The following is a 14,843-nucleotide window of genomic DNA, read 5'->3' as shown; positions in this document are numbered from 1 at the left end:
CCTGCTATTGTAGCATCGATTTTCCAGTAAAATGTCCCTTGGGGGGAAAAAGGAGGTAATTGTGCTGTAATTTGACCAAGGAAATTTCCCTTGCCAAGAGTTTGGAGCCCCTAATGACACAGGGCTTTCCTTCCCTCTCTCAGCGGGGTTGAACCTTGAGAATTCCGTTCTTTGTGGCCCTCTCTGTGAAACAGCTACAAAAGAATGGCAGGAGATTTACAATAAACAAATGTTCTTTCTCTTCTTGAACAAGTAAAGAAAACAAAGCCAGCATGGAGTTTTGAGACTATTTGCAAAATGAACTCCATCCATGGAAAGATTTCATGGCTACCTCAGTGATACAACTCCGTATCTTAAGAATATGGGTCTATCTCTGACTCAAAAAAAACTGCCTCGATGACCTGTATGAAACTTTTGAGTTCAGATATTGCCTTCAAACACAGTAGATGACTGCTGGCCAAATCTGGGACAATTTGAACACCAAAATTATTAGGAATAATGCATTATAGACCATTGGAAAAAATAAAAATGTCTGAGTCCCTGTTGATAAAGGAAGGAAGGGCCTAAACACCTGTGGATACACATTCAGCGATTCAACAAATTTACGAAAACAGCTACCCATTTGGTAAAGGAGCCATTAGCAGATACTGGTAGTAGACGGGAGAAAGAACTCTTGACTACAGCAAAATGACAAAAGCTGGCTGGTAAATATGGAGGAGTGCCGGAGTTGGAAAATCATCATTTTGCAAATATCATGTTAAAGACTAGATTTGCTTAAGAATCATTGATGAATGTCAAATCTAACATGCAGAAATCTGATGAGGATGAAGATGTGTGCATGGCCTTAAAGTGTATCCTCACAAATTGCTTAGTAGTTAAAGTGGAAAAAATAGTAGATATACAGTAAGAAGTCAAGCATATTGACAGGGTGATCAAAATTAATATCACCAAGGAGAAGATGGACATTCTGTGCCTCCAGAAGTGACACTCTGAGAAGGACACAATGTCACTTTTGCACCATTCCAGAAATGCATATTTGGAATCTAATCATGTGGAAAAATCAGACAACCTCCAACAATAAACATTCCATTAAAATGTGTCATAAAAGACAAAGAAAATTTATAAAAGTATTCCAGATTGAAGGAGACTAAAGATATGTTACAACTAAAGACAATACCTGATCTCAATGAGGATCTTACATTATACTAGCAGAAAAATATACAATAAAAGATATTATTGAGTCAATTGACAAAACTGGAATACAGATAGTAGATTAGATAAGAATATCACATCAATGTTAAATTTGTGAATTTGATAACTGTATTGTGGTTATGTAAGAGAATATTTTTTTGAAATATTTAGGAATAAAAGTTCAGGTCTTGGTTGTATGCAAGTTACTTTCAAATGGTCCAGGAAAAAAAGTGTGTATATATGTGTGTGTGTATCTTGGTACGTATATATCATATATATTACATCTTTATGGAGAGAGTGAGAATGATCAAAGCAAATGAGGTAATAAGCTAACAATTGGTTGAATCTATTTAAAGGGTATATTGGTATTCTGTGTTCTTATTCTTGCAACTTCTCTATAAATCTGAAATTATTTTCAAATAAAAGTTAAAAACAAAACCCCCAGGCTACAGGTGAATATTATACCTGGAAAGTATACAGTAGCTGATTAGCAACTCACTTAATTTATCAAATCAGAGTTACTAATATTTAGCAGGTACTTGCTGTGAGGCAAGCATTGTGCTCTAATTAGCTTCTTCTTGATGTTTGCTTACAAACTCCTTTTAGTGTCACACTCTTCCATTCACTGAAAGAAAGCAGCGTATGATACATTTGAAAGAAAGCATGGTTCCATTTGCCTTTCATGGCAAGTGCTCTAAATAGATTATTTCATCTGATGCCCCCCAACAGTGGGTACTATTATTATCACCAAGTGACAGTTAAGGAAATTGAGGCACAGAGGGATTAAGCAATTGTAACAAGAATTCATAGCCAGTAAATGAAGGAGCTAGGATTTGAACTCAAGCAGTCTGGATCCAGAGCCTTAGGCCTGAAGCAGGCTGATCAAAGTGGGTCTAGAGTGGTCAAGCCCTATGAGAGATGACAGTGCTGACCAAGAATGCCAGACCAAAAGCCTGGCACCCCAGCAAGGATCTAAGTTGAAAAGGGTCCAAAACGCTTCCAATTTTGCCTTGGATGAGTTCCAATATCATGGAAAGAAGTTCCTCTGTTATGCCTCTCATAGGAAGACTGTCTCTACTCCTGACGTTTTAGATTTTAGAAAACTGGAGTGTTCCTTTTTAGTTAGCTAGTATGCATAGTTAACATACAAACAGACAAGTTAAGCTAATAGCTGGTTATCAATCACTCTGAAGTTGTTATTTAGCCAACTAAGGCAAGCAGTTTTTCTAAGCTGTGGTATAAGGCTCTATGGAAACTTCTAGCCACAGATTATTTTGCTACAGTCAAATGCACAGCTTAGATTTCTCCAAATATAGACAAAGTGGAAATAGAAATGCGAAATGTAAGAACTATTTGGCATTCTAAATAGAAGAATAGACTGAGGGAAAAAAATGCTCTAATTGGAGAACTTTTCCTTCATTAACTAAGCAAAATAACAAAGTTTTCTGTAAAACCATATGAAGCTAGTCATCTCAGGATAATGCCAGTTACTTGATGAGTCCCTTAAACCCTATTACGAGTACCTATGGGGTTTGTAGTACATGCTATGAGATCAGGATAAAAAACATTGATCAGAGACATGGCCCCTGCCATCAGGGAGGTAAGAATCCAAAGCATCTTCATACTGTATTAGCCTGAAACTAAACACTATTCCCTTCCCATCCTCCAGCCTCAGTCCATTCAACATGTGTTTATGAAGCCCCCCATGATGAATGTGCAGGTCCTGGACCAAGCACTGCATACTTGTTCTCTTACTTGTTCTTCACAATCACATTGCCAGACATTGAATCCAAACTGCCCAATCCAGAATACTCATCCTTCCCTTTGATTCTTGTATTCGTTATCTATTACCACAATGATGCTACAATTTATTTTTTTATTTTATTTTATTTATTTTATTTTTTTTTTTTTGAGATGGAGTCTCTCTCTCTCGCCCAGGCTGGAGTGCAGTGGCATGATCTCGGCTCACTGCAAGCTCCACCTCCTGGGTTCACGCCATTCTCCTGCCTCAGCCTCCCAAGAATGCTACATTAAAAAAAAAAAAAAAAAAAATCTGTGGCACACAGCAAAACATGTTAAAGCTTGCTCACAAATCTATGGGTCAGCTGGATGGTTCTGCTAATCTGGGCTGGGCTGAGAGATCCCAGGAGGGTGTGATCAGAGAGTGTGGTCCACTGGCAGCTCAACTAGGAGCTAGCTCTTCTGGGCTGGCCTCAGCTGCACTTGTCTGTCATCCTGAAGCAGGCTAGCTGGGGCTTATTTGTTTCCAAGAGAGACAGCAGAAGAGTGCAAGCCCTCCTGAAGATGCAGGTTCAGAATTAACACAATGTTACTTCCCCCTCATTCAATTGGCCAAAATAAGTCATGAGGGTAGTCTAGATTCAAGAAACGAAGATGTAGACTCTACCTTTTGGTTGAAGGAGCTGGATACAAGGTGAGGTGCAGCCATTTTGCAATCAATCTAGCACAGCCCTCATTTGCTATTTTTTCCTTTATTCACTAGATACCACCTGCCTTATCCTAGCTTTGTAAATCATTTAACTCCTCTAATGAAAAATTTTGTCAGTTCCAAAATCTAGTGCAATCATGGGTAAAGCCTGTTAATACAAACACATGATCAAAACATCATTTTCTATAAGTACCTACAATTGCTTTCCAGTCAGTTGTTAACTAAAATTGTTAAAAAGGAACTTCACTACAGCCTTATTTGCCAGTTATGAGAGTCAAGCCAAATCACAACTTCCCTCCTTTTTTTTTTTTTTTTTTTTTTTTTTGCTGTAGTCTTTCACCCTGTCACCCAGGTTGGAGTGCAGTGGCACGATCTTAGTTCACTGCAACCTCCACCTCCTGGGTTCAAGCAATTCTCCTTTCGCAGTATCCTGAGTAGCTGGGACTACAGGCGCGTGCCACCACGCCTGGCTAATTTTTCTGTTTTTAGTAGAGACAGAGTTTCACCATATTGGTCAGGCTGCTCTTGAATTCTTTACCTCAGGTGATCCACCCACCTTGGCCTCCCACAGTGCTGGGATTACAAGCGTGAGCCACTGCACCTGACCAACTTTTCTCCTTAAAGATATGCGTCATTCATTCAACAAATATTTAGTGATCATCTATGTGCCAGCTGTACCCTAGAAGTTGGAGATATATTATAGTGAATGAAACAGTATATATCTCTGCTGTGATAGAGCTTACATTTTAAAGGGAAGAAATATACAAGCAAGTAAGCAACTAATAAAGAAAATCATTCCAGGTACTGACGGAAAAAACACATTGGTATGATAAAGAACGATTGGATTGGAGAAGCTACTTTCGAGTAGATTTGGTTGGCAGGGAAGGTCTCTCATAACCAAGACCTGAATGGCAAGAAGGAGCCAGCCATGAAAGGATCTGGAGAGAGAGTGACTCAGGTTGAGAACAAAAGCCAAGGCCCCCTGCCATTCAGGAATTTGGTATGTCTAGGCACAAAAGAGCTATGAAGAGAAGTTCTGCAACCAAACATACCAAAATCAGGATATGCAACTTCTAGAGTTCCCATCTGGAAGTAATAAGAGAATGTACCAAAACACGGGCACTTCTGGTCCCCAACTTTCCTCTCACACCCTCCAACTTCATTTGGAGATAATAATTCACATTTTAATTCTTGATGGACATTCCCAAATGGTATAGTTTGTTTGTTAATAATGACTTTATTGAGATATAATTCATAGACCGTAAAATTCACCCTTCTAAAGTACACAATTTTGTGATTTTTAGTATATTCATAGTTGCATAACCATCCCATGATCTAATTCAGAATGTTTTCATCATTCCAAAAAGAAACTCCGAGTTTAACAAGATTGCATGAGATCAATATACAAAAAATCATTTGTATTTCTCTACATTAGCAATGAGCAATCCAAAAATAAAATTAAGAAAACAATTCCATTTACAAAAGCACACAAAATAATAAAAGATTTTGGAGTAAATTTAACAAATTCAGTGTAAGACTTGTACATTGAAAACTGCAAAACATCATTGAAATAAATTAAAGGAGATTTAAACAAATGAAAAGACATCCCATGTGCATAGACTGGAAGATTTAATATTGCTAAGATAATGCAGCAGATAGAATAATGGTCCCCAGAAGGTGTCTATGTCTAATCTCTAGAACCTGTGAATATGTTACCTTACATGGCAAAAAGAACTGGTAGATGTGACAAAGTTATGAAGATTATCTTGGATTATCTATGTGGACCTAAGGTAATCACAAGAATTCTTATGAAGGAGACAAAAAGGTCAAAGGCAGAAGAAGGAAATGCGACAAAGGAAGCAGAGGTTGGAAGGGGCCACGAGTCAAGAAATGCAGGCTGCCTCTAGAAGCTTGAAAGACAAGAAAATGAATACTCCCCTGTAGCATCCAGAAGTACAGGCCTGCTGACACCTTTATTTTAGCCATACAAGGCACATTTTGATATTCTGACTCCCAGAACTGTAAGATAATAAACTTGTATTGTTTTAAACCACTAAGTCTGTGAGTTCGTTACAGCAGCAGTAGGAAACTAATATACTTGACAATACTCCTCAAATTAAACTACAAATTCAACACAATCCCTTGCAAAGTCCCAGCTGGCATTTTCACAGAAATTGACAAACTGATCCTAAAATTCATATGAAAATGAAAGGGACCCAGAAGCCAAAACAATCCTGAAAAAAAAAGAAGAAAGTTGAAGGATTTGCACTTTCTGATATCAAACTTATTACAAAGTTGCAGTCATCAGGATTCTGGTACTGACATAAAGAAAGACATATGGAAGTCTGAGGCAGGAGAATGGGGTGAACCCAGGAGGCAGAGCTTGCAGTGAACCAAGATCACACCACTGCACTCCAGCCTGGGCGACAGAGCAAGACTCTGGAGATGAAAGACTGTTTTTGCTATACAGCCACTGTCGATAACAATTTGGAAAAAAAGTTAAACATAGAATTATCTCATGCTCAACAATTCCACTCCTAGCTATATACCCAGGATAACTGAAAACATATGTCCACACAAAAACTTGTACACAAATGTTCATAACAGTGTTACTCATGACAGCCAAAATATGAAAACAACCAAAATATCCATTAAGTGCAAACATGTCAATGAAAGGTGGTATACCCATACAATGGAATATTATTCAGCCATAAAAAGACTGAAGTACTGATACATACTACAGCATGGATGAACCTTGAAAACATTATACTAACTGAAAGAAACTAGACACAAAAGTTTGCATATAAAATGATTCATTTTTAATGAAATGTCCAAAATAGGCAAACTTATAGAGACAGAAAGTAGATTAGTGTTTTCCAGGGGATGGGGAGTGACTGGTCATGGGTTTGAAATTTCTTCTGGGGATGATGAAAATATTCTAGAATTCAATATTGGTGGGAGCTATACAACTTTGTGAATGTATTTGACTGGTGTGAAAGTAATTGCCTTTTTGCCATTATTTTTGAAAGCAAAATCACAATTACTTTTGCACCAATCTAATATTAAAACTCACTAAATTATGCACTTTAAAGGGTGAATTTTATGGTATGTGAATTACATCTGAAAACTGATGAATGAATAAACGATGTAAATGACTGAGAATGAAAGTGCTGGGATATATGGTAACTGTGTTTAACTTTTTGGGAAACAGACAAACTTTTCCAAAGTGACTGCACCATTTTACATTCCCCCCAGCAATGTATCAGAGTTCCAATTTCTCCATATCTAAACACATGTGTTTTTTTGTTGTTGTTTGTTTTGTTTTTCTTTTTTTTTTTCTTTTCTTTTCTTTTTTTTTTTTTTTTTTTTTTGAGACAGAATCTCACTCTGTCGCCCAGGCTGCAGTGCAGTGGCATGATCTCAGCTCACTGCAACCTCTGCCTCCTGGGTTCAGGCAATTCTCCTGCCTCAGCCTCCCAAGTAGCTGAGACTACAGGCGCCCGCCATCACACCCAGCTAATTTTTGTATTTTCAGTAGAGACAGGGTTTCACTATATTGGCCAGGCTGGTCTCGAACTCTTGACTTTGTGATCCGCCAGCCTTGTCCTCCCAAAGTGCTGGGATTACAGACGTGTGCCATCGCGCCTGGCCCCAAAGACATGTTTTGAAGAGACCCTAGTAGACAAATCTGCAACAAAATCTATAAGGAACCAATGTAAAATCCTGAGGTTTTCGCTGTCTTAGGAGCATGTGTATGTGTTTGTTTGCAGGTTTCACAGAAAATCCACTGATGGAAGCTTTGGGTCCAGTGATGGTAAGAGCAATGCTTGGTTTCAATTCAAAATGGTGTCGCATAGTGTGGCAATATCCCATTTCATCCTTCTTTTACCTCTCTGCCTTTTGCAATTTACAAACCCTCCCTTCATTCCTATCCCACAGAGTAATCTAGCCTGCAGTTGGAAAGCAGAGCTAGTGAAAACCAATTCTATAGTTCAAGGGGTCCCAAACCCTAGGCCGTGGACTGGTACTGGTCTGTGGCCTGTTAGGAGCTGGACTGCATAGAAGGAGGTGAGTGGCAGGCGAGCGAGCATTACCACCCGAGCTCTGCCTCCTGTCAGATAAGTGACAGCATTCGATTCTCATAGGAGAGCAAACCCTGTTGTGAACCGTGCATGCGAGGGATCTGAGTTGCATGCTCCTTACGAGAATCTAAAGCCATAACCCATTCCCACCCCTGTCTGTGGAAAAATTGTCTTTCATGAAACCAGTCCCTAAATGTTGGAGCCAAAAATGTTGGAGACTGTTGCTGTAGTTGATAATTATTGAGACGTGGAGGTCACACTAAAAACCTTTACTAGGAGTGTCCCTTGTAATCACAGACCTTTGGTCAGCCATTCATCTTTTTTAAAAGTTTCACCTTTTCGAGGACATCATTGTTCCTACCTAATTCATACATAATTGTTCATATCCCAAAGCTGATTTGTGAACAACAGTAAGAATGTATTGTGCCAACTCTAATACAGAGTTTACTTTTCCCAAACTGAAACGGAGGCTTTTTTAAGTGTCTAGAAAACTGAAATCCTTGACACTAGCAAGTATAATAAAGAGTATAATAACTTGGGGGAATCCAGAGTAATTGACTCTCCAGTGATCGTACTACACCTTTTCCTCCACTCTGAGAGTTTGAACAAAGGAATTCAATGACCTGATCTTTTTAACAAACTTGAAAATTTAAATGTCCTCATTTTTGAAAAACCTAAACTCAGTGTTCATAAGTTATTAGGCACAGAGCAAGAATTTGGTTAAAAAGGAATATGAAGTGGAACTTGGTTTTTAAGTCATACATAGCAGATATTTAGTGTTTTCCACACTTAAATGAGGTCACAGAATCTTAGAAAGAGTCAAACTCACCCGCTACACCCCTCCAGCAGGATGATTGCTCCCTTTGCTGGAGAGTTTGCTCTTTTTTTTTTTTTTTTTAATGTTTGTCTTCCTTAATGTCAGCATGTCTGTTTTTCCAGCCACCCAAGCACTTTGTTTTATAAACATTCAGCTGTCAGTGTAAAAAACTGTAAAAGAACACCTGCTCTCACGGCTTTAAAATTCTAAATGCTCCTCTCCCTTTTAGTCATCAAATATTTAAATGAATTTGTCTGCTCTCTGGATCTCATCTTTTTTCCTACAGTGTCTCCAGGCTTTGTGATTAGTTTAGGCCTAGTTGAACTTAGGCTTACATCCAATCGATTGAATCCCATTGGGTAGCCTCTGAATGGATAATCTGTTATTTTTTATTGTATGAGTAAAGTCATTTTATTACAATAATATGTATTAAAGGAATTCTGTATTCAGAAGGGTCTGCTGAACATTGAAGCATAAGTGGACAAAGCTGGGACTTGAGCCAGATCATTGTCCAGGTTCAGGGAGGCTCTGAAAATTATCTAAGAGCTGGAGGTACCCTTCTGACGGTAAGCGGAAACACATGAGTGAGCAGAAAGAGTAAAGATGCATCGTTAAGATTCATGTGGGTGTAAGTAACAACAGTAACAAGAAAAAAAAATACCTCAAACATGCTTAATCAAGAAAGAGACTCCTAGCTCTGGAAGTTGAGCCAAAATATGTACTTCAGGATTGATGAGTCCGGTGGCTCTGGTCCATTTCCCTGCCATTCCCTTGGCTTCAATTTACTCCCAGGGCTGGCAGTGAGATGGGTCAAGGCTCACACCTTCACCTGACAACACCAGAGGGAAGGACCTTTTCAGAAGCCCTCAGCAACTTCTTGTGTTTTATTGGCCTAGAGTGAATCATACACTTATTGTTAAACCAGTCACTGCAAAGAACAGATTTACCTACACATCAGACAAACCTACTTTTAGAATTAAGGTTAGGTCCTCTTCTTTAAGACCAGAGTTTCTCAAACTCAATATTATTGACATTATGGGCCAGATAATTATTTGTTGTTGGGGGCTATTCCGTATCTTATAGGATGTTTAATAGCATCCTTCACCTCCACGCACTAGATTCTAGGAGTTGCCCTTCCTTGGGACAACTAAAAATGCCTCCAGGCTTGGCACAGTGGCTCATACCTGTAATCCCAGCATTTGGGGAGGCCGAGGTGGGAGGATTGTTTGCGCTTAGGAGTTCGAGACCAGCCTGGGCAACATAGTGAGACTTTGTCTCTATAAAAACAAATAAACAAAATTAGGTGGGCGCGGTGGTGCGCACCTGTGCTCCAGCTACTTCGGAGGCTGACGTGAGAGGATCGCTTGAGCCCAGGATGCTGGGGCTGCAGGGAGCTGAAATCACATCACTGCACTCCAACTTAGGTGACAGAGCAAGACCATGTCTCGGGAGAAAAATGCCTCCAGACATTGCCAAATGTCTTTTTGGGGGCAAAACTGTTTCCCCACCTCCCCCTGTTTGAGAACCATGGACCTAAACACATGAAGACACCTAAATAAGATGCCAGCTAAGGGCTTTGAAATAGGAAGAAAATAAGGAACCTTTGTAATGTAGAGAGGCCACAGGGAATGATGGCATCGCCCCCAATGTCATGACCACTGGTGAGTCAGGACCTAGACGCTTAAACCAAGAGCAGAAGACAAGCTCTGCCCAAGGGAAGAACCAGTGACTTTTTTAGGCATCCCAAACAGAGCATCGAGAAACCAGCCAGGAGCAAGAGACAGAGGCAAGTAAGGACCATATGTGGAAGCTAATGAGAGACATTCAGGGAAAAAACAAGGATACAGAAATGTCTTTCTCTCCCAAGGCCAGGATCAGCGTGACCATGGGGCACAGGAAGTTCAATAGAGCTCAGAGTTACAGGAAATGCCTTGGGTGCTTATGTCCAGAGAAAATGCTAGAAGCAGCTTCTGAAAGGGGAAGAGGATCCCACTAGACTTAATATGGTGTCTCCCCACATCATTGTGGAGCTAGATATCTATGGAACTTAGCCTAATGCTTTCACCTTAGACGTAACTGAAGTGGAAGAAATGGAATCAGGTCCCTACAGGTTGCCAAATTGGTGGCAGCTCTTTTGGAGTTAGGAAGGACGCACTCAGAAAATCTGTGGGCTACTCTGCATTTGTTTTTCTTTGATATGCCTGCAGTCATTTAATTAAGCTGTATGTAAAAATCTCGATGTTGGCTCTAACTACACTAAAAAGCAAAAGAATGTATTTCATACTTCGTGTGATGAAGAAGATTAGACCCTGGAGCCTGGGTGAGATGGAAATAGTGTTGGCAAAGAGCTGCTCCAGGGGACTTGCAGGGACTTTTTTACTGTACTATGAATGACTGGACCCTGCATTGTCTAATCATCACCTAATACCAAAGACAGGGCATCTGTGAGAATCTTAGAGAATCTAAGAAAGGCTCTGTGCTACAAAAACATTTCTTCCGCTGGCTTTATCAGAGAGAAACCTCACATTTCACATAATTGTTAAAGAGCCTCTACAGAAATTCAGTTACCAGCTGAGAAAAATAATGAAGCCTCCCCAACAGGCCTCCGGGACCCCTTGAGCTGCCACCAGGAACTGGGGGTACAACAGAAGAGGAGGTTACTTTCTCAAATGCAAGAGCTTGACAAGCCTAATCGGTTGTAGATTTAAGAACCAAATGGCCAACCCGGTCCTTCCCTGGATAGAGCCATTACTGAATCAGCCTCTTAGCCAAGAGCAAGATCTGATGGAGATAAGACAAGGAGAGTGTTGAACGTGGAGGACTCAAGGAACACAGGCTGTTTAGTGGCCAGGGGTCTCAAATTCTATTCCTACATCTCTACTCTTCTTTTTCCAGTTTTCTTGTTCAACTTTTTCTTCTAGAGGAATTTTACTTTTACATCCATCTGCAAAGATGATGGTTTTCTTCATTTTTTTCTTCAACTATTGAAACAAAACGTGACACTAAGTTGGGATAAGTAGGAAACTGGCATAAAAATAAAATTTGGGCCAGGCATGGTGGCTCACACCTGTAATCCCAACACTTTGGGAGGCTGAGGCCGGGGGATTGCCTATAGTCAGGAGATTGAGACCATCCTGGCCAACATGGTGAAACCCCGTCTCTACTAAAATACAAAATATTAGCCCCACGTGGTGGCGTGTGCCTGTAGTCCCAGCTACTCAGGAGGCTGAGGCAGGGGAATCGCCTGAACCCGGGAAGCAGAGGTTGCAGTGAGCTGAGATTGTGCCACTGCACTCCAGCCTGGTGACAGAGTGAGACTCCATCTCAAAAAAAAATAAAATAAAATAAAAATAAAAAATAATCATGCCTGCTAGTTCCCATCATTTCTGACTCCGTCTTCAGCTTCCAACCTGCTGAGTCTTCAGAGACAGAATGGAACAAGGCAACTAAAAATATGAAGTCCCTGAAAGACGCAAACATGCTTAAAATGAAATGAAAATTTTCTCCTCACATAGGGCATTTAACATAAAAAGCAAGCGTGCAAGCATATCCTGTTCTATGTCAGTGAAGTAGACAGATGCAGGGGGCTCAAGCTCAGAAAGACACATATCAAAACAAGTTTCCTCATTCGGATGAGATCATTCACAATCGTATGTATCTGCTATTTCCAGCCAGAACATCTCAGTCTGTCCTATAAATTGATATTTTATGTTGAATTCTGCTTTCTATGTACTATACAGTTAAATATGGATATGGTTTGCCTTCCCAGACCATACTTGACGTTTAGAAGGAAATGCCTTGGTTTTTGCATTCTTAAAAGGCTTTAGACATAAGCAAAATGAAAATAATACTGTTATCCCATGTTGGCCAATCTCATATTTAAATGGTGCATATGAAAGTCCACAGAGTGAAAACACTTCTGCATGCTGGCAATGGCATTGCACATGAAAATCTTGGTGCTCCTGTCCGTCACAGAACCCATGACGCTGCAGCTGCCTCAGAATGAACAGAGCCAGCAACAACATCAAAACCAGATCGTGCTCAGTGATGAGGCAGAGCAGAAAACAGAAATCAGTGATTCATTAAAGTCTGAACAGACCTACACAGCTGGCTTTGTCTTTTTAGTGAATTTGTCACCTAACAAAACAGTGATTGTTTTTGTTTGTTCACTTGCTTTGATTTTAGTTTTTGGTTTTTGTTTTTCTTTTGATTACACACACACAGAGAACATTGGCTCCCACGAACCATTTCGACCTCCTGCTACAACTGAACTCCAGCATTTTCCTACACACACTTCTACTTCCCATATCAGAGGACTTCCAGTGACACCAAAATGCACTATGTGCACGTAATATCAAAACATCATGTTGTACATCCTAATATATACAATTAAAAAATCTTTTTGTATAAAAACAAGTTTTCACTGAGACCAATACAATGAATTACTATCCATCCCCTATCTGAGTGACTGGGCAAATTACTTCATCTTTCAGCATCTCCCTTTTATCATCTTTAAAACATATGGTAATATTATATGATAAAATATATGGTAAAATATATGATAATATTCTCAGCATTTTGTGATTTTAGTGTCATTCTTCATTTACTATTTGCACATTTCATAATTTTCAAAATTACATTTTAAAGAAGGGACATAAGTTAGTGACTTAAAATAAGGAGCTTGGACCAGGCATGGTGACTCACACCTGTAATCCCAGCACTTTGGGAGGCCAAGGCTGGAGGATTGCTTGAGTCAAGGAGTTGGAGGCCAGCCTCATCAACCTAGGGAGATTCTGTCTCTACACTTGAGTCAAGGAGTTGGAGGCCAGCCTGATCAACCTAGGGAGATTCTGTCTCTACACTTGAGTCAAGGAGTTGGAGGTCAGCCTGGTCAACCTAGGGAGATTCTGTCTCTACAAATAATTTTTGAAAAATTAGCCAAGTGTGGTGGCATGACCCCGTGGTCCCAGCTACTCAAGAGGCTGAGGCAGGAGGATCGCCTGAGCCTGGTGGTTGAGGCTACAGTGTGCCGTGATCGTGCCACTGCACTCCAGTCTGGGCAACAGCATGAGACCCAGTCTCAAGAAATAAATAAATAAAATAAAATAAGGAGCTTGAAAAGAGAAAAATGTGAAAGATACTGAGGGGGATGTAAAAGACCTACAACATCATCTAGGAATAAGAGCAACCTAGGGGTTCCATGAGACTCCCTGCAATGAACTAAACAGAAAGAAGATGCAGCATGACCCACACCAATGGGTAATCACTGGCAGGCAGCAGCTTCCAATCTAAAAAGCAAAAGCTGTGCTTTTTTAAAATGTGACTTTATTACAGTGGAGATGCAAATGAGCCTCAATCTCTTTGCTCTTCAAAAGGTATTCTTGAGCACTATATGAAAGTAACATATTTACTATCAATTGTTCTTATTTGAAGGAAAATTCCTGTGTTTTCAGTTAAAAAGATACGTTTTGTCTAATATATACACAACAGAAGGTTATTCAACCTTTAAGCAGGATATGCTGCCATTTGCAACAGCATGCCTTCCATAGATAAACATGAAGGATGTTATGCTAAGTGGAATACACCAGACACAGAAAGAAAAGTACTGCAGGGTCTCTCCTATATGTGGAATATTTTAAAAAGTAAAATACATAGAAATAGAGATTAGAACAGTGGGTATCAGGGACAGGGAGCAGGAGGAAATTAGGAGCTATAAGTCAAAAGGTACAAACCTGCAGGTAGGTAGGATGAATAAGTCTAACATACAGTAGGAAGACTATATATAGTTAATAATATTGCATTCTATATTGAAAATTTGTGAAGAGAGTAGATTTTAGGTGCTCTTATAACAACAAAAAAGAGGGAACTATGGAAAGTGATGGATATATTAATTTCCTTAGCTATAGCAATCATTTCACTATGTGCATGTAATATCAAAACATCATGTTGTGCATCTTAATATATACAATTAAAAATCATTTTTTAGGCCAAGCATGGTGGCTCATGCCTGTAATCCCAGCACTTTGGGAGGCCAAGGCAAGCCGATCACTTGAGGTGAGGAGTTCAAGACCAGCCTGGCCAACACGGTGAAACCCCGTCTCCACTAAAAATACAAAAATTAGCCAGGTGTGGTGATGTGCACCTGTAGTCCCAGCTACTCAGGAGACTGAGGCAGGAGAATCGCTTGAACCTGGGAGGCAGAAGTTGCAGTGAGCCAAGATCACACCACTGTACTCCAGCCTGGGCAACAAAGTGAGACCCTGTCCCAAGAAATCATAATAATTTTTTTATAAAAAGAAAATAA

The 14,843-nt window shown here is 39.9% G+C and overlaps 1 protein-coding gene and 1 non-coding gene across 5 annotated transcripts in view; both read left to right on the top strand.

The window, feature by feature from the left end:
* SIDT1 (SID1 transmembrane family member 1) overlaps window positions 1-14,843 on the top strand; it is a 90,872-nt gene that overhangs the window by 46,269 nt on the left and 29,760 nt on the right. For all 4 annotated transcript variants that reach the window (XM_077993921.1, XM_077993920.1, XM_001106443.5 and 1 more), the window contains exon 10: window positions 7,411-7,454. In XM_077993921.1, the coding sequence (XP_077850047.1) occupies window positions 7,411-7,454 (44 nt within the window). The remainder of the gene's footprint in view (window positions 1-7,410; window positions 7,455-14,843) is intronic.
* Window positions 9,259-9,368, top strand: MIR4446 (microRNA mir-4446). Its single transcript, NR_128276.1, has one exon. It is a non-coding gene; the product is annotated as a microRNA mir-4446 (primary transcript).

The sequence above is a fragment of the Macaca mulatta genome, chromosome 2, assembly GCF_049350105.2.
Source record: "Macaca mulatta isolate MMU2019108-1 chromosome 2, T2T-MMU8v2.0, whole genome shotgun sequence".
Lineage (NCBI taxonomy): Eukaryota > Metazoa > Chordata > Mammalia > Primates > Cercopithecidae > Macaca > Macaca mulatta.
Note: the sequence above shows the minus strand (reverse complement) of the source record. Positions and strands in the feature narration are given on the sequence as shown.